This window comes from Plasmodium fragile, assembly GCF_000956335.1.
Source record: "Plasmodium fragile strain nilgiri unplaced genomic scaffold supercont1.12, whole genome shotgun sequence".
NCBI classification, from domain to species: Eukaryota; Apicomplexa; class Aconoidasida; order Haemosporida; family Plasmodiidae; genus Plasmodium; species Plasmodium fragile.
Window position 1 is genome coordinate 118369 of NW_012192592.1, and position 22423 is coordinate 140791.

The 22423-nt window shown below is 44.0% G+C and overlaps 4 protein-coding genes across 4 annotated transcripts; 1 reads left to right on the forward strand and 3 right to left on the reverse strand.

Moving 5' to 3' along the window:
• Nucleotides 1-420: 420 nt before the first annotated feature.
• AK88_01395 (uncharacterized protein) lies at nt 421-7080 on the reverse strand (the record flags this gene model as incomplete). Its single annotated transcript, XM_012479030.1, has 2 exons — nt 421-585; nt 787-7080. The coding sequence occupies 2 exons, from the start codon at nt 7078-7080 to the stop codon at nt 421-423; spliced, it is 6459 nt and encodes a 2152-aa protein (XP_012334453.1).
• Nucleotides 7081-9682: 2602 nt separating this feature from the next.
• On the forward strand, nt 9683-11137 carry AK88_01396 (uncharacterized protein; the record flags this gene model as incomplete). Its single annotated transcript, XM_012479031.1, has 1 exon — nt 9683-11137. One exon carries the CDS (start codon nt 9683-9685, stop codon nt 11135-11137), a length of 1455 nt encoding a protein of 484 aa, XP_012334454.1.
• Nucleotides 11138-11645: 508 nt separating this feature from the next.
• On the reverse strand, nt 11646-20157 carry AK88_01397 (uncharacterized protein; the record flags this gene model as incomplete). The annotated part of the gene is made up of 20 exons (XM_012479032.1): nt 11646-11708; nt 11875-12038; nt 12167-12257; nt 12488-12811; nt 12998-14657; nt 14850-15582; nt 15713-15886; nt 16050-16147; nt 16288-16359; nt 16468-16645; nt 16840-16981; nt 17151-17502; nt 17600-17791; nt 17963-18060; nt 18224-18475; nt 18737-18960; nt 19073-19167; nt 19268-19407; nt 19589-19723; nt 19867-20157. The coding sequence occupies 20 exons, from the start codon at nt 20155-20157 to the stop codon at nt 11646-11648; spliced, it is 5478 nt and encodes a 1825-aa protein (XP_012334455.1).
• An 861-nt stretch (nt 20158-21018) lies between these two features.
• AK88_01398 (uncharacterized protein) lies at nt 21019-22164 on the reverse strand (the record flags this gene model as incomplete). Its single annotated transcript, XM_012479033.1, has 1 exon — nt 21019-22164. One exon carries the CDS (start codon nt 22162-22164, stop codon nt 21019-21021), a length of 1146 nt encoding a protein of 381 aa, XP_012334456.1.
• Nucleotides 22165-22423: the final 259 nt, after the last annotated feature.

The following is a 22423-nucleotide window of genomic DNA, read 5'->3' on the forward strand; positions in this document are numbered from 1 at the left end:
TTGGCAGCTGGTCATTGCTTCAGCCATCAAGCTTAGCGAAGGTTAATTCATTGAAATAAAAAATGCACACGCACGCTTTGCCTTCTATGTAGCAAAGTTCGCGCAATGTAGCAAATTGTCGGACGTGCATGTGGAGTATGTTTGGGAGGAAAAATGAATTCGTAGATTCGCGTACGGATAAATAGGACGATAAATTGGCCAGTGAATATGTGCACTCCAAACGTTGGCAGACATGCGGACAAATAACCAGCTATGTGCTTTTAGCCCGCCGGGAGCGTGTGCCTCCTTGACAGCGTAAGACGAGTTGGGGCTCCCCTCTTTCTTAGTACAAATCCACAAAAACAAAAAAAAAAAAAAAAAAAAAAAAAACACAAGAAAGAGTGCAAACCACAAGGAGGTAGAAACTGACGTCAATTCGACTCATCCTGCTACATTCCTATTCACCTTCTCAATCTTGACCAATCGGGAGTCAAAACATGAGTCGAGCTTTTTCCCACTACGTTTCTCCCGCATGAAGCTTCTAAAATAGTACTCCTTCAGTATAACCCACAGGGAACGACTAATGTCCGTCTGGATGAACGCCATCTGCTCGGGAAAAAAAAAAAAAAAAATGATTAAACCGTTTTTCGACGGATGGGTAACACACACATGCGACACGCCTCAGTTGCGGGTTCCCCAAAAAGGTACACGAAATGGATTATTAGTTAATACTGATATGGGCCAGCATTTCTGGTCTGCCGTCCAAACGTATGCACAGGGGTAGAGTTACCCTTCAGTTTGCCTTACCTGCGTCAGCATCGGGATATGGGGTGACAAACATTGCCATAAGATACGGTGAGAAGATAGGAACAAAAAAATGGGCACTATAGAATGTGCGTAAATGCTAAGTCTCTGCAATTCCGTACTCTCAGACATGACAAAGTCATACGAGAAGGAAACTGTGGTGCAGTACTGATTAATAAATTGGTTCTTTATATTTTCACACATCTTCATATCCTTGGCAGGACTGGAAATGGGTAAATTGTCCAAAGCGTATAAAAGCAAATTGTCGTGTAAATAGAAAACCTTATTTTCAATGTTCGAACAATACAAATCGTCCTTCTCCTTTTCCATTTCTTCGCTATGCATCCTCCAATTCTTTAAAATGACTTGCACCCTCCTGCTGTCCACGAGCATTTCTTCCTTCTCGTTTATATTCGCGCAGTTGAAAATGCTTTTAAAGTAAATGGACTTCTTCAAGAAGAGCAACATGGTTTTAATAAAGATTTTTTCAAGCAGTTCCTTCCTCTCCTCTGTCAGTTCTTCGTGGGTAGTTTCCTGAGTCTCTTCCGGCGTACCTTCCTTTTTGACTTCATGCTTCACTTGGCACTTCACTTCGCTCTTCACCTCGTCGCTGTTTTTCCCCGAGGTAGGAATATCCCAAAGTCTTCTCTTCTTACAAACGTGGTCAAGGCCAGTGCCCTTCTCCTCTCCGTGCTCCACGTCATCCCCAACCCTGACGCAGTTTCCCGTAGAGGAACGCGCCCCGCCGGCCTTCGCACTAACAAACCCTGTGGCTAAAAAGTCAGGGTCGTAAGTAACCAGCAAGTACAACGCAGACAGGGCAGTAATAATAAGTGTGTGCGACACGGGAATATCAAAGTACAAATAAATATACAATGGGAAGGAACACAAGCGAAGGAAGGATAACATATAAGGGTGCAACGGCATAACATCATTTTCAATCATACGAATGATGAGCTTCATCATCGTTTCGAGGAAGAGAAATCCATTGTAATTCAAAATACACAAAGGAACACTTAAATAAGTATATGCACATTTCACATTTATTGTTTCATTTAAAACCCAAAAAATAAACGAGACATGCAACATCCTCTTCGGAATTAAATACAAAATGTGCGTTAATATGTTTAAGGACAAAATGGCAATGTTGAGGTGAGTATTGACCCGCTTATACACTTTTAAAAGAATTTTTTTCGTAATTTCGTGCAAATCAAGGATGATGAATTTTTTAAACTTTTCCTTCTCTTGACAATTCAGTGGACCATTGTACTTGTACTTTCTCATTAAAAATTTGTAATCAATTTTTTTATAAATGTTATATTTTTTATTGTTTCTTCTAAAAATTTTTAAAAACAATTTTTTTATTTTTTTCCTGTATTCCATTCCGCTCAGTTCTTCTGTCTCTCCTTCTCCCTTCATCACCGCGGGGGGGTCCTCTTCTCTTTCCACTTTCTCAGTCGCTGTTTTTTCCTCAGATCCATTTTGTAGAATGTCTTCCCCCCCAACATTCTCGCCTTCACTTTTGCCCCCCTTCTGAGTATCCCTCTGGGGCGTATCCCCCGCCTCAGAGACTTCTCTGCACGCAGCCCTCTGATCCTCCGACTGAATGAACAGCTTATTCTTCTTATCCCAATGGGCAGTAATTTTAAACTTACTTGTGCGCTTCAAAAACTCGGAAGGAAAAAATATATACTTGAGGGAAATGCTTCTTCCCAATTCGTTATTTAATATGTCTACACATATGAACATGTTCATATAAATATTTTGTATTGCCTTTTCATGGAAAATAATATTTTCGAAATTTTTTAAAAAAATTAATTCAAAGACACTTAGCAATTTACTCATGTCAAAATAGTGTAACAGTTTGTTCTGTTTTATTTTTTTTTCTTTAAATATTTTTTTCATTTCTTCATATACCTCCTTTTTCATATTTTTAAAAATTCTTTTCATTTCCTCTTTATTATTTTGCTCCTTATGTTGCCCCTTGGTCTGTATGCGTGTTGTGCCACATTTTTTGCAAATTTTCTCCTCATTCATTTTCCCATTTTGCTGTCCACATTCAACATTTCCCACCATATTATTTTCCTTCTTGATTGCATCACCGGTCCTTGTTACGTCCCCTTGCTTCTTCACTTGGGTGTCCTCCCTAGTCAAGCCATGCCTTCTTCCACCATCTTCGTTCGGCGCATAAAGGCCATTTATCACGCCGCCGTTATGTTTAGAAATCCCCCCATGGTAATTTGCGGGGAAATTCTGACCATAAGGGTTTCCTCCAAAGGGACTACCGTCAAGCGGGATCCCACACCCCTGACCGTTATATGTCCTCTGGAATTGATCTCCATCTACGTTACCACCTCCCAGTGGGTTCACGTGAGTAGTAGTGTTATACGTGCTTCCCACCAAAGCGGCATCACCTACACTCTGCGTTACATTTTCAACCATACCAGGATCACCATACCCCCCGTAATTGCTCTTGTTCATATGCTGAGGGGAAGATCCCTTACCCCCATTTTTATTAATTACATGAGACAGTGCGTCGTCACCATACTTTTCATTCCCCCCTCTACCGTAGTTGTCTCCTCTCCGATTGTCACTTAAATGGTGCATCTGCATCCCCATACCGCTGCCGCCATTAGGGGTAGCCCCATCGTTGTCCTTGTGAAGGCTTGCGTCATCCGTTCTGTCATGTACAAGCCTATTTGCAATACCCCCTTCTTCCTTCACCTTCATGTCATGTCCGGAAACCGTTTCTTTATTTGGCCTCCCCAAGCGGCTTTTCACCCCTGTACTTACATTTGTCACTCCGTTCGATCCATTAATGGGGCAATTACTATCGCCCAAGTTACCCCCTTCTGGGTGAAGCTTCTCCTCTCTCATGCAACTCATGTCATGTGCCTTGTCCACATCTCCGTTCAGTCCATTTCCTAAATGAGCTGTCCTATCGTCAGCCATGAAGGGTACCTCACTATGCGGCATGGAACAATTGGCAGTCTGTACAGAAGACCCTTCCTCACAAATGGGAAACATTTCGCTACTGGGGGAAAGAGAATAACTGCAGGCGCTGCTCATGCGGCTACTCTTACGATTATCACATACGTTGGTCTCTTCGTTTAACCACTTGGCCTCCTCGCTTGGCCACTTTCCGTCCCCTTTTTGAAACGCCGCATTGCCTACCTGGTCCGTCCAACCAACCCCACGTGCCGCTTCCCCATTGTTACACACTTTGCCCATGGTCTCTTCTTCACCCCCCTGAACCTTCACACCCACGAGAGCGTCTTCCCCGATAAGTTCGCCTCCATTTTCCATCATTTTTTTTTTATCATTCAAAATTTTAGCATACCCCCTAGTTATGCCCCTACTTGGAGCAACCTCCTCCTTTTTAACGACCCCTTTTTTGTAACTGCACATACTACAACATCCTGAGGAGGAATCGGACCAGTCGTCTGACCAAAAATCCTTCTCGCAAGTTCTACTGGACAAGAGATGACCTTCCCCTTTCCAACGATCCCCTTCATCATCCTTCCCACTCTCTTCACCTACACCATTATCACCCACATTTATCTTATCACTCCCTTGGCTGTCCTTACACAGTTCGTTCATTTTACTCTCCTCAGGCATATCATCACAGGTGGAAATTCCCCCAACGACCTTTCCCCCCATCTTAACATTATCCTTAATGTGCCCATTACCCATTTTGTCAACGGTACCACCCCCGGATGTGTCCATCGTGTCTCTCTCTTCCCCTAAAGAGCCATCCCTAACTTCATCACTTTTTCTGTCACAAAAGTAGAGGTTATATTTTCTCGTTTGAAACAGATTATTTATTATATACAAAATGAGAAAGACAAACTCTTGGTTGCTTTTTTGCATCATGGATTGTTTGCACTCCTCTTTATCTTTATATAAGCTTTGTGTAGATTCATTTCCACCCCTGGTGGTTCTTCCCCCCATAATTATATTTTCTATGTCCGAGCTGCTGACGCTGCTGGGGGGGTTGGAGCTCCAGGGGGGCTCCTCCTCCCAATCGCTCCCGTCATCTGGTGTGCTGGTTCCCTCCCCGACGGAATCATCCTCCGCGTTACTGTCCCCTGCGCTATTCTCCGCCACATCATTCGCCTCCCCCAGCGACATGCCTGCATGCCTGATTTTCCGCCTCTTATCACGACAGTATACACTGTAGGACAAATACAAACTCGCTATCTCGCCAAGATTTACTTTATCACTTAGTAGTGTCCCCATGATGGCGCTCCTCGTCCTCCCCTTTTGAGGAGATCCCTCCACAACATTCTCCCCCTTAGAGTCCAAATTGTCTCCATCACGTGTTGAACACACAGCGCACCCCATGAGGTACTTACCCTCCCCAGTAGCCACGACGCCATTGTAATCATCCCCCCCCAGTGTTATATGTCCCTTCCCACTTTTCCAACCACTCTTATCTGACACATAATCTGCAAAACTTTTAATCATTATATCTAATGCCCTCTCTTTCATGCTCAACTTGGAGTAAAAAAAGAGAAGCATCTCGTCTAGCACTTGCAAAAGCATACATATGATTATTTTAATTTGCGTCCTCGACAGGGACATATCATTCATCACCGACACGGTATACAAAACGTTCAAACAGAATATAAAGTCAGCCACCTTCTCCTTCCTTTTGTTTAGTCCTAGTAAAATCCTGTATATGTCAATGCAGTTCTTCGCGTCGCTGCTCATGTCATTTCTTAACGGAAGGCCGTATGGCAGTGACGACCCTCCGTAACCATCCAACGAGAAAAGGTTCGTAGGACCACCCACTGCCATCATCAATTTCTCATTTGCATTTCCTATAAAAGGATTCCACTTAGCATTTCCCTCATACGGGGAGTAGTAACCCGGGTAGTAGTAGTCGCCTCCATAATTGTACCCATAATTCACTCCATAATTATTAGCGTAATTATTTACAAAATTGTAGCCATAGTTCATGCCGTAATTCATTCCGTAGTTCATCCCCTGGTGCACACCTCCATTAGACCCATTACCTACATAACCTCCCACACCGCTCGAAACGACACCGCTCGAAACCACACCTCCGCGGGGGGATCCATTCATATAATTGTAACCGTCCAGTGAATTGTCAAGGGTGTGGGGGGCCCCAACAAAACCGACTCCTCCATAATTAAAAAAATAATTCCCCATATTTGCACTTGTGTTAACTCCACCACCAAGCTCACCTAAACTGACCATTTGATTGTTATACAGGTACTTTGCCCTGTTGATTGAGGTCGGATCCATGTAACTATTCCCTTCACAGGGTGCCGCCACGCCATAAGGCAACTCCCCACCGTAGTAGTAATATCCTCCTGCACCCCCATTCATGTCATGAAAAGAATTTACCTGATAATTGGGGAAGCCTCCACCCCCATTTCCATAATTTCCATACGCCCCATAATTGGCAACGTTAAAATCTCCCACATGCATGGGACGCATATCCGACTCGGCGAAATCCCCTTCAGTCTTAAAGCTGCGTTTCTTACTGAGCCCCTTCTTGTGGCTGCCTCTAGTTTTGCTCTTTTCAACTGGACTATTGTTCATAAACATTTGTGCCCGCATCCTGTCTCCACCATACCAGCTTGCACTTCCATCAAGGTAATCCTCCAAACAGTAGGCATTTCCCTTTTCGTAAAAATTATCTTTCCACATCTTACTTGGGGGGCTGTTCATATTATACACATCCATATACGTACCATTTACGTTGCCGTTACTACCATATGTGTGTAAAGCTTTGTACGAACCTTTCACATTTCCCATTGTATGACCCACACTGTTAATGACCCCTTGATGTACCATCCCCCCAGGCATGTTTGCACCAGCTACCTGTCCTGGGCGCCGCAAATTGTGCATAAATGTTTCTGTCTTTACCTTCTTATTATTTGATTTACTAATAGATATTTTTTTATTATACCTGAGGTCAAAACTGGTGGGAGTTTTTCCTGTCCGACCCTTCTTTGGGGATGACTTTCCTTTTTTTATATTGTCATGGATCCTTTCGAACTCTCGCAAATAGGTCAGGTAATACTCCTTTATACATTTTATGTCTTCTATAAGCTTTATATTCTTCTCTTTGTTGATGAGCCCAAACTCCCTTGCTATTTTCACCCACTTAGAATTCCTACTGACACATGAGTAGCCCCCATGGCTCAGCACGCTCAAGTACAGATCGTACAGCTCGATCCCCATGCCCTCAATTAGCGGCGGAATTTGGTTAATGTCATTTTGGTAGTACTCCTGGTACTTTTTGTAAAACTCCACTCTCTCCATGGCGCTGACACGATGAAGCGGAGAAGTGGTGGCGGGGAGGGGAGGAAGCAACGATGCTACGGACAAAAATGTGCCCCAGGTACCACCGACGCCCTTACCCTAACGAAGATATAGCGTACGGCTCACTGCCCTGCAAAAAAAAAAAAAAGCTTACTTGTTTTTGGCTTCTTTTTTTTCCCCCTTTATGTAGGCCTATGTAGACCACCGCTACACTCCCTACCACCAAATAATGTAACACGCACTTCTACACCTTCGCGCGTGTGTGTGTGTGTGTGTATGTGTATGTGTGCGGGGGGTGATAAAAACAAACAGGACAAAACTGTGCTCATAAAACGGTATGCAGGGTTTAGAGCTACTCCAGGGTTTGTCTTTCCATTTACACTTTATAACAGTTACACTTTCTCAAGTGCATACGCATAAACTCTCCTATGTAGACTCTATTCTCTACTCTCTTCTGTTGGAGAAAATCCTTCCAACAGCTACAATCTTGGTGAGGGTTACGAAGGATAAGCAAAGAGCATCCCGTATCCCCTCTCCCCCACCAACAAAGCAAACACATACAAGTATATGTGCAACTCCACAGGCAAATCATAAACGTAAGCGTTGCGCGTACAGAAGATAGAGAGCCTGCAAGCAAATAACTATATACATATATATATGCGTAGGTTATGCCCGCACATACTTAAATAAAATTCTTCTTTCGCATTTAAATATTATAAAAAGGGTAACAAAAAAAAAAAAAATAAATAATAAATAAATAAAATGTATCTTCTCAGCATACGAAGGAGCGTGTTATTTTTTTTTTTTTACCCTCTTTACTTTTTTTTTTTTTTCATTTTTTTGGGGTTTTTTTTTTTTATGTTTTTTAATTTTTTTTTCTTCTTAAATAAATCCTTTTCATTATTTCTTATTTTCTTAATTATGGGTCACTTTCCTACCTAATTTGGCTTTTTTTTTTTTTTTTTTTTTTTTTTTTTTTTTTTGTTGGAGGTTGCCCCAAAAAATTGCTTCGACGAAAAAAAAAGGCAAGTTCAGAAATGTGAAGAAAAAAAATATGGGGACCCCTCCACAGCCAAAAAATTGCACAAAAAATGCAAAAATTAAAATAAACAAAAATGAAAGAAAATGTTTTGACAACTAAATTACACAAAAAAAAAAAAAAAAGATTTAAGTGCAGCCACTTTTATATGTATTAAAAAAAAGGGGAGGTGTTTCGAAATTTTTTGCATTTTTTCGAATTTGTGGAATTTGTGAAATTGTGGAACTTTTTTGAATTTTTTTTGGGGCTTCCTTTATTTTTGTTATTTTTTTTTTTTCTTAAAGACATAGAACTACCAACCCGTTTGTACCCATAAAAGGACAAAGGCTCCTATTTTTTTCGAAGCCGATACATAGACAAGCGTAGGCAAGAATATTATCTTCCCACAGCCACCGGTGCTTTAGCGCCAGAACACCAGGTGTGGTGTACCTGAGTATGCAACGGCGGGGGAGTGTACCTTCGAAGGGGGGGTAGTCGGTATATGGTTAGGAGCATCTCAATGGGTGTAGAGTGAACGAGCTGCTTGGCATAAACCCACGGGCATCCTGCAGGTAGGCTTTTCTCCTCTAAGCGCGTGGCCCGGAATGGGTCAAACACCCGCAGAGGCATACATACATAAATGCATACAAGCGTAAGAGGATACGTACACACGAACATACTAACGTCCTAACATGCGAATGTACATTGGTACCTCTTTCGTCACATCGACTCGGCTTGGCGAAAAGTCATCGCGCCGTAATCCGTTCTTTAAATCAAAACGCGGCATACGCGTAGAAAAGGGGGTGGTGCGGAAAAAGTAAGAATTTGCCACCCCCCCTTCAGGTTTTCACACCAAACGTGGCGATGTGTGTACTCATGTGTGTAGCACACAGCTGTGGCTATACACAAAGGCATTAACAGGGGCTTTTACACGCACACTTCCACACGTACTTCCGCTTCACAAAAAGTTCTCACGTCACCTGTGCGTGGATACCGCGCGGTACACATGCAGGTGTCGCATATGAACAAAGGAATAAATCGTTCCCAGTCAGCCATGTAGGTGTGTCCTACTTTCTTCCCACTGTTGCGTCACCCTGATACACTTTTTTTTTTTTTTTTTTTTTTTTTTTGAAAATGTGAATTTCCCACTGCGGTCGGTGCATCTACTTCCTACCTCGAGAGCGCCCGTAACGGTTCGACGCGCCCGCTCTGTGCAGCGTTAAAATAGGCACACCATAAGCACATATAGGAACATATAGATATACACACTACCCCCATATGCTATGCCACCTCGCGCAGTGTCGAATTGCTCTGCGGGAGCGGAGTGAACCGGTGAACAAGAAACCCAACTTTCAACAATATTTGCGTCCCCCCTCACGATCCCCATTTGAGGAAAAAACCGCAGATAATGCAACCCTGGTTTATGTGTATTGGTATTCCAGGTGAGCTTCTTCCATAAGTAACCCTGTGCAGGGTCCTTTTTTTTTTTTTTTTTTTTTTTTTGTTTCCCTCTCCTCGCGTGGGCCTACCAATACACCATGTTGTAACAAGGGCAAACACACTGAAAGCAACCTCCCACGCACAATGGTGCTGCCACTGCCCAAACTCATTCAGTCCAATGAAGGGAGAGTGTTATACCATGTTGCAAACCACCCAATAAGGACAGTAAAAAAAAAGATAGAAGATTTCTTCAAATACGAAGCCTTCGATAACCTCAACAGTGACATCAGTGTGAAGCAAAACTTTGATGAGCTCTTCGTGCCGCTCACACACCCCGCTAGGAACATAAGAGATACTTTTTACTTAAGTGAAAATTACGTAAAACATTTTTCTACTCTACATAATGATCTGTACACTCCCCTAGAGAATACCAATGGAATTTATAAATACTACTTAGCCACGAAATTCGTGCCCCATAACAAGGTCCTGCTGAAAAGGACACATATGACCGCGCATTTACCTGACCTGTTAAGGCGAAATTACAAAAATGTTATATACACGGGAAGTGTCTACAGAAGGGACGAAATTGATAGATTTCACTTTCCCATTTTCCATCAGACCGATGGATTTCTGATCCGCCCTAATAATTTTGATGTCGAAAAGGATTTGAAGAGAAACCTTGAACAGCTGATTCGCTACTTGTTCAATGCCTCTGATATAAAAATGAAATGGGATGGTAACACGTCCTTCCCCTTTACCGACCCGTCGTACGAGCTCTACATCGAAGGGGCATCGTCAGGGGCAATCAACACGACTCGAGATGGCAACGAGGATGGTGGTTCAGGCACCTTATATGGACAGTCTCCTAGTGAGGAACCCCGCTGGGTGGAAGTCCTAGGGTGCGGGAAAATCAAAAAGGAAGTCATCACCATGGCCCTGCACGCGGAAGATATACGCCAAATAATAGAGGACGAGATTGCCCGCCATGACAGGGGCCTCCTGGGAGAGCTCCAATCGATTGAGGAGGCAGTGACTAGGGCCATCGCGAACGAGACCGCCGCGGAGTGGATCGCGCCCAACTTGGCTACCCCCAAGGATATCCTGGACAAACTCTGCAGCGCCCCCCTCAACAACCGAATTGAAGATCAAATGAACAAATTCTTAAAAACGATTAGGTACCAAGGATGGGCCTTCGGAATCGGACTTGAACGACTAGCCATGCTGCTCTACCACATCAACGACATACGTTTATTTTGGAGTAACGACAGCAGATTCATAAATCAGTTTAAGGAAGGCCTAATAACCACATTCCACCCCTTCAGTAATTTCCCTCCTGTGGAAAAGGACATTTCCTTTTATGTCACCAGTCAATTTAAAGAAGATTTATTCTTTCAAATTTGCAGAGATGTAGCTAGCGAAAATATAGAACAAGTAAAAAAAATAGATTCCTATCACAACCCCAAGAACAATCAAACGAGTGTCTGTTATAGAATAACTTACCGCTCCCACACACAGAACCTTACCCATAAGGCTGTAAATGAGCTGCAAAGTAAAATTATCCAAATGTTGGTGAAGCAGTGTGCAGTGACCATCCGGTAAGTCGCGTCCAGTCGCCATCCCCTAAGTCAATCACAGCGTGTCGCTTTTTTTTTTAGAGAAGGAAACCTTTTTGCAAAACGTAGCCAAGTGAAGTCCCTCATGGGGAAACAGTGTACAAATTTTACACAAAACTTCTTACTGGTGGTAAGAAAATGAACAGTTTCGAACAAAAAAAGTGGTGTAATGCTTGACATAACACATGTCGTGACATTCTGCGCAGTGACAAAGGGAAAAACTCTTTCTCTCCCTCCCTCAATGTTTACGTGCATATTATTATGGGCAACACTGCCAACTTAACCCATTAATTGGCGGAACAATCATCTCTTCGTCACAGTTTGTAAATGCTACAATGGGTGACGATTAAAAGGAGCCTCCCCTTTGGGGGATGAATCCGCTCCGCTCTGTTTGTCCGTCCAACCGTGTTATGAAACGTCAATATGTGCCATGTGGAGGTTCCTCCCTCCCTTTATACTTTTTTTTTTTTTTTTTTCCTTTTTCTTCCCCACTTCTACCTCTGGTTGACGTCCTTCTTCGGGGGCTTGTTCATTTTAGTTTCCCTCTCTTGTGCAGTCTACGAGCAAAGAGGGGGATTTTTTTTTTTGTCTCAACACATATACATACGTCTGCGTACAGGCACACATTTGTGTGCATATTAAACAGCCATTTTTTGTTCTTCCAAAAAAAAAAAATTATGAACCGTTCATGCAAATTGCCTTTTTTTTTTTTTTGCACGTTACCATCCAGGGTACCAAACAGCCAAGGAACATCCAGTTCGACATAATCCCTCCAATTAAGGGGAACACTTTACAATATATGAGGAAGGAGATGTTGTCTATGGACAGCTTCATTATGTTCTCGAATCGTTTGGAGTGAAGCAAGAATGACTTGACTTCGTAGAAATCTGCGGCGAGGGTGGTTAAGCGGTCGGTCAATTGGGAATACCCTCGGTTGATGAACGGCAACCCCCGCTAAACTGATCAACGGATCAACCGATCAACGGGTCAACCGCCCGAAGGCTGCGCAACTTACCGATGGTCGAAAAATGAATCGGGAACCCAACAAACGTGTGGTTCGGCGGCACGGGGAATTTGTAGTACTGCCAGTTAAAGTACTGCTCCTCCTGAGGTGCAAAATGGGGGCAAGTCGTGCGGGCATGAGTTTGAAGGAGGAAGGAACGGGTGCCGCATGCCTGCGTCCTGTGCATCACATGCTTAGTGTAGTCCACCCACGTGGAGACACAAATTATACGTGGATCCCCCATTGGAGGTAGACGCGCACGCTACTTCTCCCCATCGCCCCCCCCCCTTGCGTATGAAAAACTGTGCCCCAGGGGATGCTCTCCAATTTTACCAATGAGTAATACCAGTTCCACTGTGAAATCTGATGAGCAGCATACTTTGACGTGGGGTCTAATCTGCTCCACGTTTTTGGCGGGATCGCTGTGGAGGCTTTTTCCTTTGATTCAGTTGGTCCCTTCAGATGTTGCCCATCAGCTTGAGCCTTCACATTACCTCCCAGTCCTTCATTTCTATTATTTCCCTGCACATGTGCATAGAAGTTTCCCTGGATGTTGTTCCCACGTAACATATCATTTGGGTTATTATCCGCGTAATAGTTTTGCACAAACGCGTTTCCTGAGTAGCTATCTGCGACCTTCTCCTGTGCCATTGTCTGCTACAACAAGGTTAGTTGCCCCAATGGGGAAACAGAAAAAAAACGGGCACTCATGTGATGGGCGTGATGGACGACATGAGTGTCATGGATACCCCGCTTATGTGTCAGACGACATGTACACCCCGACTGCCTTCACACGCTCCGCTGAAGGCGCACTCAAACCGCCATAATATGGGGAATCCCTACCTGGTAACCCCCCATCGGGTTGCTGCCCATGTCGAGGAATTTCTGGTCCGCGTACATCTGATGATAGCTCTGGCAAAGGAAAAGCCTCCCCCTTTGCAACGCGCCCGTCACTTCTCTATCAGGTAACGAAGGGGAACTTTTTTTTCTGTCTTCCCCCTTGTTCTCAATAACGAATGGGTTCCTCTCAAATTGTGAGTGGCTCCTTCTTTCCCCCCTAATCGTACGCTTTAACAAAGCCACTTTCAACTTAAGCATGTTCCTTTCCATCTTCCTTATATAATATCGTTTTTTACACTTGGCGACTAATTCACGTAACTTGTTCCCACTGTGGTGTGACTTCCTCAGGACGATGTTTCTACGCTTGGTGCAGGGATTCTTGAGGCGGTACCCTCGACCCACTCTGTCACCGCTTCTACCCCGCTGTGTCACTTTACCCTTGCAATTATCATAAGTGCCGTTTCCTGAATGCTCCCCCTTCGAGGGGATAATCAGGTAACCATTAAACAGATGATCACATTTAACGCACCTCTCATCATGCACTGACTTATTAACCCCCTTTGTACGTGTTTTTTCCCCCAAGGTGCGCTTCAAAAATGCTTGTGTGTCTACATAGCTGAAGAAGGACTGTGTACCTAATCGACCACTGTGGCAGTATTTCCCCTCCAACTTAACATCCATCATTTCTTCCCTCATCTGTTTCTCCTTCTTCTTCAAACTCTTCTGAAGCTTCAGCAGGCTATCATACTTTTTGTTGTACTTCTTAATATACTTATTTGGCACCCCTTCTCGGTCAATGGAGCGGCGATGCCGCCGTTCCGAGTCCTTCTCTTTGTCTTCCTCTTCCGCTTCTTCCTCATCGTAGTGATAATACTTTTCTTTGTACAACTCCTCGTCCTCATGTTGTTCACTTGATGGGTCCCCTTTCTTGTGGATGCTACCTCCACCCACTTGAGCATTTTCCCCCCTAGCTTCATCGTTACCATCACTGCACTCGCCCTCCACGTGACCCACCCTCTCATGGTAATGCACAGGTGCATTGCTGAACCGTTTTATATTCTTCCTCTTCACACTATCATCATAGTTCCTTAGGATATCCGCATTGTCCTTACAAAAAACGTAGTTCCTTATGTACTGCTCCTTGCCATTATTGTACACCTCATCATTCATCCCGTATATGTAATCCCCTGGGATATTTACGAGGTGCTTCTTCTGCTCCTGGTTTATCATATTAATTTGTTCACTTGGGTGATACGTCTGATAAAAATTAAAATTATCTTTATTAACGTACTGTGCTTCAATGTTGGGGTAATAATCGTTTTTGTATTGAGACCACGTTTTTCTCAATTGCGTGTTGTCTGCTTCATTTTGTCCTCCCTTCTCGACTGATCCTATACCTGTTTGGGGGGATGCACACCCCCCTTGCCCAACTGCTGTTCCTTGACCCCCCTTAGCGTTATCCCCCCCTTTACGGTCATAATTTTCTGGCTTCGTATTATAATTATTATCAAGGTTGAGCTTATATTCACACAGGTCAATATACATTTCTAGGAAATGTCTAATCTCCTTGGAATTCTCAAAGGAAGTATCCAGTCCCTCCTTGGTCCTCATGAAGCGTATCATCTCCTGAATCTCCTCCTCCAAGTCCTTCGTGTACTTCTCGCTGCAAGGGGGGGAAGTTAAAAAGAATGGAGTGGTACGAGTCATGCAGGGAGGTATGCTGACGGCAAACCGGGTGGGCTTATCCACAGGAGGGGGGAAAAAACTCCACAAACTCGTCGTCCACAAGGCCAGCGACGCTGACGCTGCTGATGCTGCTAACGCCGCTAACACCGCTAATCTCGCTCTGCCTTACGAAAGCCTGTCGCTCAACGGAGTCGATATGGTAATTTCACTCTTGATCGGCACGGGCGAGTGATTCAAAAGGGGACGCCAGTGGTAGTTGTTCTCCAAGTCGTACAAAATGCACGCGGGGTGGTGGTTCTGCATGTTCCCATACAACTGCTCGTCATTAAAAACCACCTCGATCGAAGAGTATGGCACGTAAGCTAAAGTCTTATCATAGTCCAGCAAAAACATCTTTGGAGCTATGGGGATACTTTTAGAAAAATTCTCCAACAAATATTTTAACGCCTTACTAGAACTGTATGTCTCATGCTTTTCAAATTTTACTTCGAACATATTATTGAAGAGTTCCTCATCGTTATAAAGAACTTCACGTACGTCTACTTGCTCATCCTTCATGTGATTCTCTCCATACAAGTCCATAGTGTACAATTTGTTTTCTTCCTTCATGTCGTATTCTTCCTTAATTTGCGTCTCCCTCTTTTTTAATTCTTCCAGCCCATATCTGACAAAGCTCATTAAATATTCCCCAGTGTAATACTTTTCCCTGTCGCTATTCTCCACCACGTTGCTCATAATTTCCTTCTGCATGCTCACTTCTGAGTCCCTTGAAGAATTGTTGTTGTTCCATCTCTTCTTCAGGTGGATAATGCACTTGTTCGTCACTTCCCAGAAGCATACCCATCCTTCTTCGTGCCTCGTCATCACCCAGTAGTGGTTTTTCTTCCCGTTGTTTATTGTGCCTTGCGGAACGGGCAGACACACAGAAAGAGATATAGGTTAAAATGTGAATCCATATGTGGAGAAGTAGACTGCTGCAAGCCGGCACACATACACGTGTGTCTACTGCACACTACGCAGCGCCTCCTATACCTTTACACACGTACGCGTCGTACTCCAGGCCCTTGAGACAGCAGCACAGTAACAGGACGTGATCCTGTATCGTCCCCTTCTTGTAGGACAGAAAAAAATACGGGGGGGTGAAGATCGACGACTCGTCTTCGTTCTCGATGTACTCAATGTTGTTCAGCCAGTGGAACAGGGGGCCTTGCAGGGAGGAGGGACGGGGTGGAAGTGACGCGGTCGCAGTGACGCGGTCGCAGTGATGCGGTCGAAGTGGCATGGTGCAGGTGGCACATTGGAAGTGTAACCTCCTGTAGTGCCCCCTTAGAAGCGCCGCCCCACGTGCTAAACGGAACGCCGCGCCTACCAGGAGTGGACACTTGGGCGGGCAAATTAATCGAAGTCACGAAGCTACACAGGGGATAATGGTTGCTGTCAAACTCGTTTCTGCTCACACAGGGGAAACTAAAAAGGAAAAAGGGAAGGAATACAACGATCATACGCTGGCAAACACGCACGCAGGTGGTGGCTTCCCCCATTCGGGTGGACCCGTGCCAAGCTGGAAACACCCACTTCTCCCCCCTTTTATCTGCCATTTCTCGTACCTCCTATTTTTATCCGCCCGGGGGAACCACTGGATGTAGGTATCCTTGAACTTGGAAAAGTCCCGTTCCCACCTGAACAGCAGCAGGAAAAAAAAAAATCATATAAAATGTGCATTCACGTGCGCTGCTAAACGAATGGGGGCCACTGCAACAGACAGGAGGAAACGTTCCTTCGCCCACCTCTTTGACATAGACTTGTATATCATCGAAGAGTTCTGCATTTGTTCCTTTTCCACAAAGACCAATCCATTGGGCAATGGGGGGATAACAAATGCCTCCACCGAAATTGTCGACTCCTTCTTCGTCTGTATGCTCTCCATGTTCAACGCTTTTAAGTGGAGCGTGGAGTACATCAGCTCTGTGGTGGACAGTGCGACATCAACATGAAAGGTACATATAAGTGTACGAAGCCCGATGTGGAAAGGAATATTTCAAAGGATAGGCTTCTCAAGAAAGGTATATGTCTTTAATTGCTGTACTGTCCTTCAAATGGTTGCCTCACGAGCGGCCACACTTTTCTCTCGCCCTCTTCTTCTCATCCTTCGCGCCTACCTAAGGTGTTCTTATACACCACAGTTTTATACTTCCTCACGTAGTAGTCGTCATAGTTGTCGCTCGAAAGACCCATCCCCTCATTCGCTGCGTCGTAGTTGTCCTTGTAATCGTTGTAGGGGGAGCTGCTTTGGGAAGTTTCCTGCGCGGGGAGGTAACGTGAGTAAAAAAATGTGCAGCAGAACCAGGGTAAAGTAGCAACCCGGCGGTGGTGGTAGGGAACGGGCACAATAGCTGAGTGCACATGGAAAAGAAGCCTGTGTGGGGAGCAGAAAAACACACATGCACAAACGAATAGACGAGAAACGCACCTGAGCCAGGGACCGGTAATCCTCCGTGCCATAATTAAAAATGTCCGCGAAGGGAAGCTCGAAAATACCCAAAATGGTAGAATGTATTTCATTGTTGTTATGGACCTCGAAACATATTTCCCCTTTGGAAATCAAGTCCACTGGCAACACATTCCTTATGAGACTCTCATGGGTTAGCTCTTTTTTATCAACTAGCCGAATGGGGAAATACAGGTTTTGGTAAAAAAAAGGAGAAGTGCTCTTCCACACGGTATCCGTCTTGTTCACTATGCCGTCCCACTTCACCCACACGTTTATATTCACATTATTCAAGTCGATGCTGCTGATAGCTAGATTTTCGCATTTTATTACTCTGCAAGGGGAAAGCAACGACATGTAGGTTCATAAATATACATACAACACTCATGCGCATACGTACTTGGCATACACGCTTGTGCGCACACACCCACCTGATCACCAAGTAGTGTTGGTTCAAAAGGAGCTGGTTCACCAGAGTGGCGTGACTTAGCGGCTGCACGGGCCTCTGCACAGGAATGTCCCCTTCCTCTATCCCGTAGCTGTTCACAAAGCACTTTATGTTCCCCACAATTTCCCCCTGCCTGAATTTCGTCTTGTCTAGTGTCAGCTTCTTCACAGTTCCTCTGGCGATTAGGAGGGGTACAGAAAACAAAAAAAAAAAAAAAACCATCAGTAGCCAACATAGAGAAAAGCCAAAAGTGCGCACATTGCAGGGAGGGGAGAGACCCCTTTGAACGGTCCTTCCTCCACCGCGATCATAATCCCCCTTGCAAACGCGACATGCTGGGTCTTACTTGAAAAACGGGTGCTCCGTCACAGACTTTAAAGATATGATGCAGGACCCAAGCAGGATGGGTGGCTTGTATCTGTGGCTAGTGTTGTGGGACAGCACCTTGAAGTGATTTTAAAAGAGCGGGGGAGGCGACGTTAGAACAAGGGAATGGTCAAATGAAGAAGGAATCAGGCAGCGCAAAACAGGTATCTCCTCACTCGCGCACGCATCCACTAGCAGAAGAATACGTAATACGGGCTTATACAACACTGCATATATTTACCGTAAGGATGAAAAAGGCGTTGGCCAACTGATGGTAAGTACCAATGAAACAGAAATATCCTGGGTACAGCCAAAAGTTGTTCTGTGACTTGTGCGAGCTGTGAATGACCCAGTCGTCCTCGCTTAGGGGAAATTTGAACCGCAAAAATTTGGGCAGGGTTTTTAAATAACTGGGCATTTCTGAATTTGCTATGAACCACCAACTGTCCAGGGCCATGTGGAACTCGAAAATTTCAGACAGCTGCATGTACATCTGTGAAGTGGAGGAGATGGGAGGGGGGCATATTCGTCAGTTCGTGCGTGCGTTAGTTATATGCTTTATGTGTGTATACGTGGTCGGAAGGGTTTCCCCATTAGCGCACCCCCAAAGGGGAGGTACAGGGAACGTCGCATCGGGGCATTGCGTCACAGGAGGGGCAAAATGTAAACGTGGTAATTTTGACGCGTAAAGGCACCAAATGCCATATGTTGCGGTGGCTAATGTCAGGGAAGACTTGCCGAAGGCGAGAATTACCCCCAAACGTTGGGTCTCAAAAGTGATGTTCCTTTTCTCAATCCTCCGCTTCAGGATAACGTTCGTGTCGGGGTCGTTTTCAATGACCTCCTTTAGCGTTTTCTTGGACGATGCGTACAGCTCATTGAATGTAAACCCCTTTATGCACCACATTTCGATGGCCACTTCAAAGTTCTGCAAATCCTCATAGGATATGCTCAACTCCTTTTCCGCCCAGATGGGCACTGCGAGGGGGAGGGGAAGTAGAACCAGTTCAACATGTTCATGCCGGGAGCTGCTTGCACACACACGCGTACCAGTGCATATGAACGTATACTCCTTCGCACTTCCCCTTACGTGGAACCTTCAAGTGTTTGATCTCCCCCGGTTCTATGGAGTACCCAGGCGTGTACAGCACCTCCTTTTTCAGGTCTCCGTAGAGCTTCAACTTCCTGCGAAGAGTAAACAGTTAAGTCAGCTCGAGCACAATTATGCACGCAGCACGTAGCGCGGAGAAAGGTGTATCATATTGTTATAAAATTGGAGCCCTACTTTATGTTCCCGAAGGACACTAAGTAAAAATTTCTATGTAACTGATTTTCCAGGTTATGTATATATTTTATAAAAAATTCGAAGCGCCACAGTCTGGGCCGCAGCATCGGGTTGTAGAACTCCTTTATGCTTTGTTCTCTCTGTAAACGGGGGAAGGGAACAATTGAGGGGGGGGAGCAGATAGGAGGGGAGCATCACCGATTATGGCGATCACACGGCCGCGAGCAATTCTACCAAGACAAGTCCAACCCGATTAAGAGACAACCAATGATGCACAAGCCGCATAGACATGTCCACAAGTGAGAAGACTCTCATCTTAACCTTTAATTCCTCATATAGGTCGAGAAAAGGCTCCTCCATCTCCTCTTCCTCGTCGGTGGTGCTTAGACTTTCTTCGCTAACTTCTGACTCTTCGCTTTTTTTTATTGCTTTTGTTTTCCTGCTCGGCAGGTACCTCTGCGCAAATATGTTAAACAGTGCCAGGGAAGTGAGACAAAAATAAATAAATAAATAAAAAGAACACTGTTGGTGCATGGATTGGACGAGGTGTTGTAATGCCAAAACAAAAACACGATGAGGAAGTTTTTACGCAATTTAACCAAATTCTTTTGGATACTCCGTCCACTTTCATCTTCATCGAATAGCGGCACCTCTAAAAAATGATCCTTTGGCTTTCTTCCACCTTCTTCATCATAAAAGCTCCCATCTTCGTATTCACTGGCATAGTCTTCACTTAGGCGCGGCTTCGCCTCATTTTTGTATAACCAGACTTCGTCCTTCAGCTCACTAATATGAACCCTTTTGTTTTTCTTTGCCTTTTCCGCTGCTGCGTCATTGTTTCCATCCTCTTCGTAATGAAAGATTCCCTTAATCGTATTCACTAAAAACATTTTTAGGCGTTTAAAATGGGGGCGTTCTCGCTGGTAGCGCGGGAGTTACGCATTCTCTTGTGTATACTTGCGGATAATTTCCCTTTTTTCAAGTGTGCCACCATATGAGAATTTTTCTCCCGTACGGTCGCATTTTTTTTTTTTTTTTTTACTTCCTCTTTTCGCATTTCAGGGAAAGTGACCATTAGGTAGTTTAAAGCAGTGTGCAGGAAAAGACAAAAGGGGATGTGCACCTCATCAGGTGGTTGTTTTTTTTCTTTCGTTGTGTGCCCCCTTCTGCCAATTATACCATTCACACAACTCCCCTTTTTATTTTATTTTATTTTTTTATTTGGGCTTTTCCAAATACTGGAAAATGAAAAAAAAAAAAAAAAAAAAAAAAAAGGGCAATTACCTAGCCCCTTGCTCCCCCTTCGCTGTAGATATGTAGCCTAAAAAATTGTCCTCCATATGGTGAATAGTTCTATTTTGTTCCTTATCCAAATTTCCACTCTTAGGCCTTTCCTTCAACTGCGTTTTCTTTTTAACAATATTCTGTTAAAAAGTCAGAATAAAATTGAGAAAAAAAAAAAAAAAATTAAAAATCGTATGAACATTGTGTGTAAAAAATGCCAGAAAAAAAAAAAAAAAACTAAAAATCGCCTGAACGTGGAATGTAAAAAGTGCAAAAAAAAAAAAAAAACAAAAAAGCTAGTTCGTAAATAGCGTACACTTCCAGGAAGCATATACATTTATATGCATACTCTTCCATACACATGCTGGCTTTTTCCTAAATGGGCGTACCTAGGCAGTCGTAAGGCCCATCCATCTGTGTGTGTGTGCTTTTGTGGAGTGAGGTACCCAAGCAGACACAGGCTTAGCTCACAAAATGAAGGGCGAAATGTCAGACCGTTTCTGGTACTTGATGGTTGTAGTGGGGTAGCTATTTTTGGTCTGCAAATCGAAGGACGCCCTCTCCTTACAGAAAACGTTTTTCTTCACAAACTGGATCAAATCGTTAGAGGAGAAAAAGGACACGAGTAACTTTTTCTTTTCCTCCTTGGTAAAGTAACTCAATTCTGCTTCATTCATTAATGACGTGAAATTTTCTTCTACGTACTTCTCCTTGTCATTGCTTATGGCTAATTTCGCTAGGTCTTTTTTAATTTGTTGTGCACATTCCATGAACAGTTTTTCATACTGCGACTTTTCAATGTAATGCTTTGTAAGTTTTTCTTGTAAACTGCAATTTATGTTTATTTGCTTCTTCAGTTTCTTTTCTAAATTGGCTACCTTGTGCTGCAATTCCTTGGAGTTTTTGTCTTCCATCTTGGCTTTATTCTTTGGTGTGCACTCGGCGTTGGCGCCCTCGCTGTGTACCCCAAATAGTTGTGTGCCTCCACCATATTGGTCTCTTTTCTGTGCTTTTTTTGGTGCAGCATTTCTCTTTTGTGCACTTCCCTCCTTTCTGTAAAAGGGCCCTTCTTTCACGTGTGTTCCCGTTTCCGCTCCTACCCCGGTCTCTTCCTTCAGAATCACCTTATCATACATCTTGGCGAGCTTCTTCTCCAAAAACAACATATGATTCTTCATGAGTTCACTGTTCCTCTTCCACTTCTCCGCTTCCTTTTTCAAGAACTGAGAAACGTTGTCCAATCGTAGACACTCGTTTATGTACCACTTAAGTTCCTTTTGCAATTTCTTCACCCGTTCGTCCTTTAGCTCCCTTATTTTTTCTTCCTTGACAATTTTTTTTAAAACTCGTATTTCTTTCTGTACGTCATACATGTAGGTGTTGAATGCCAAAATGTATTTCTCTTCATTGTCCTTTAGAATCGTATTAAAATGGATGTTCATATTTTCGATGGTGTTATTTAGAGCTTCGAACCGTTTCTGCACATCTTCATTCATCTCTTCAGCTTTGTTTGTGACCTCAATTGTTTGCTCATTTTTTTCTAACTGCTGAACCCCCCCTTCTGCGTCCCCCCCCTGCTCAGCGCCTGCCTGGCTTACTACCTCCGTTGTCATCTTTCGCTACACATAAGGGTGTATAATACAAACACATGCGCAGACATAAAATATGTCCTTGCAGGCGTTTCCTTTGCTGCATTGCTTTTGTATGCCCGCAGGTCTACGCTCAGGTAAGAACCTTTACCAATTCTTCACGCAGGCTCGGCCACAATGGCTTAGACCGCGTATATGAGAAGTCATACCACAAGGAACCTCCTAACACTTCCCCCATCAGTGACATAAGCCCTTTACAGTTTATGCTCTTATCTACACTAAC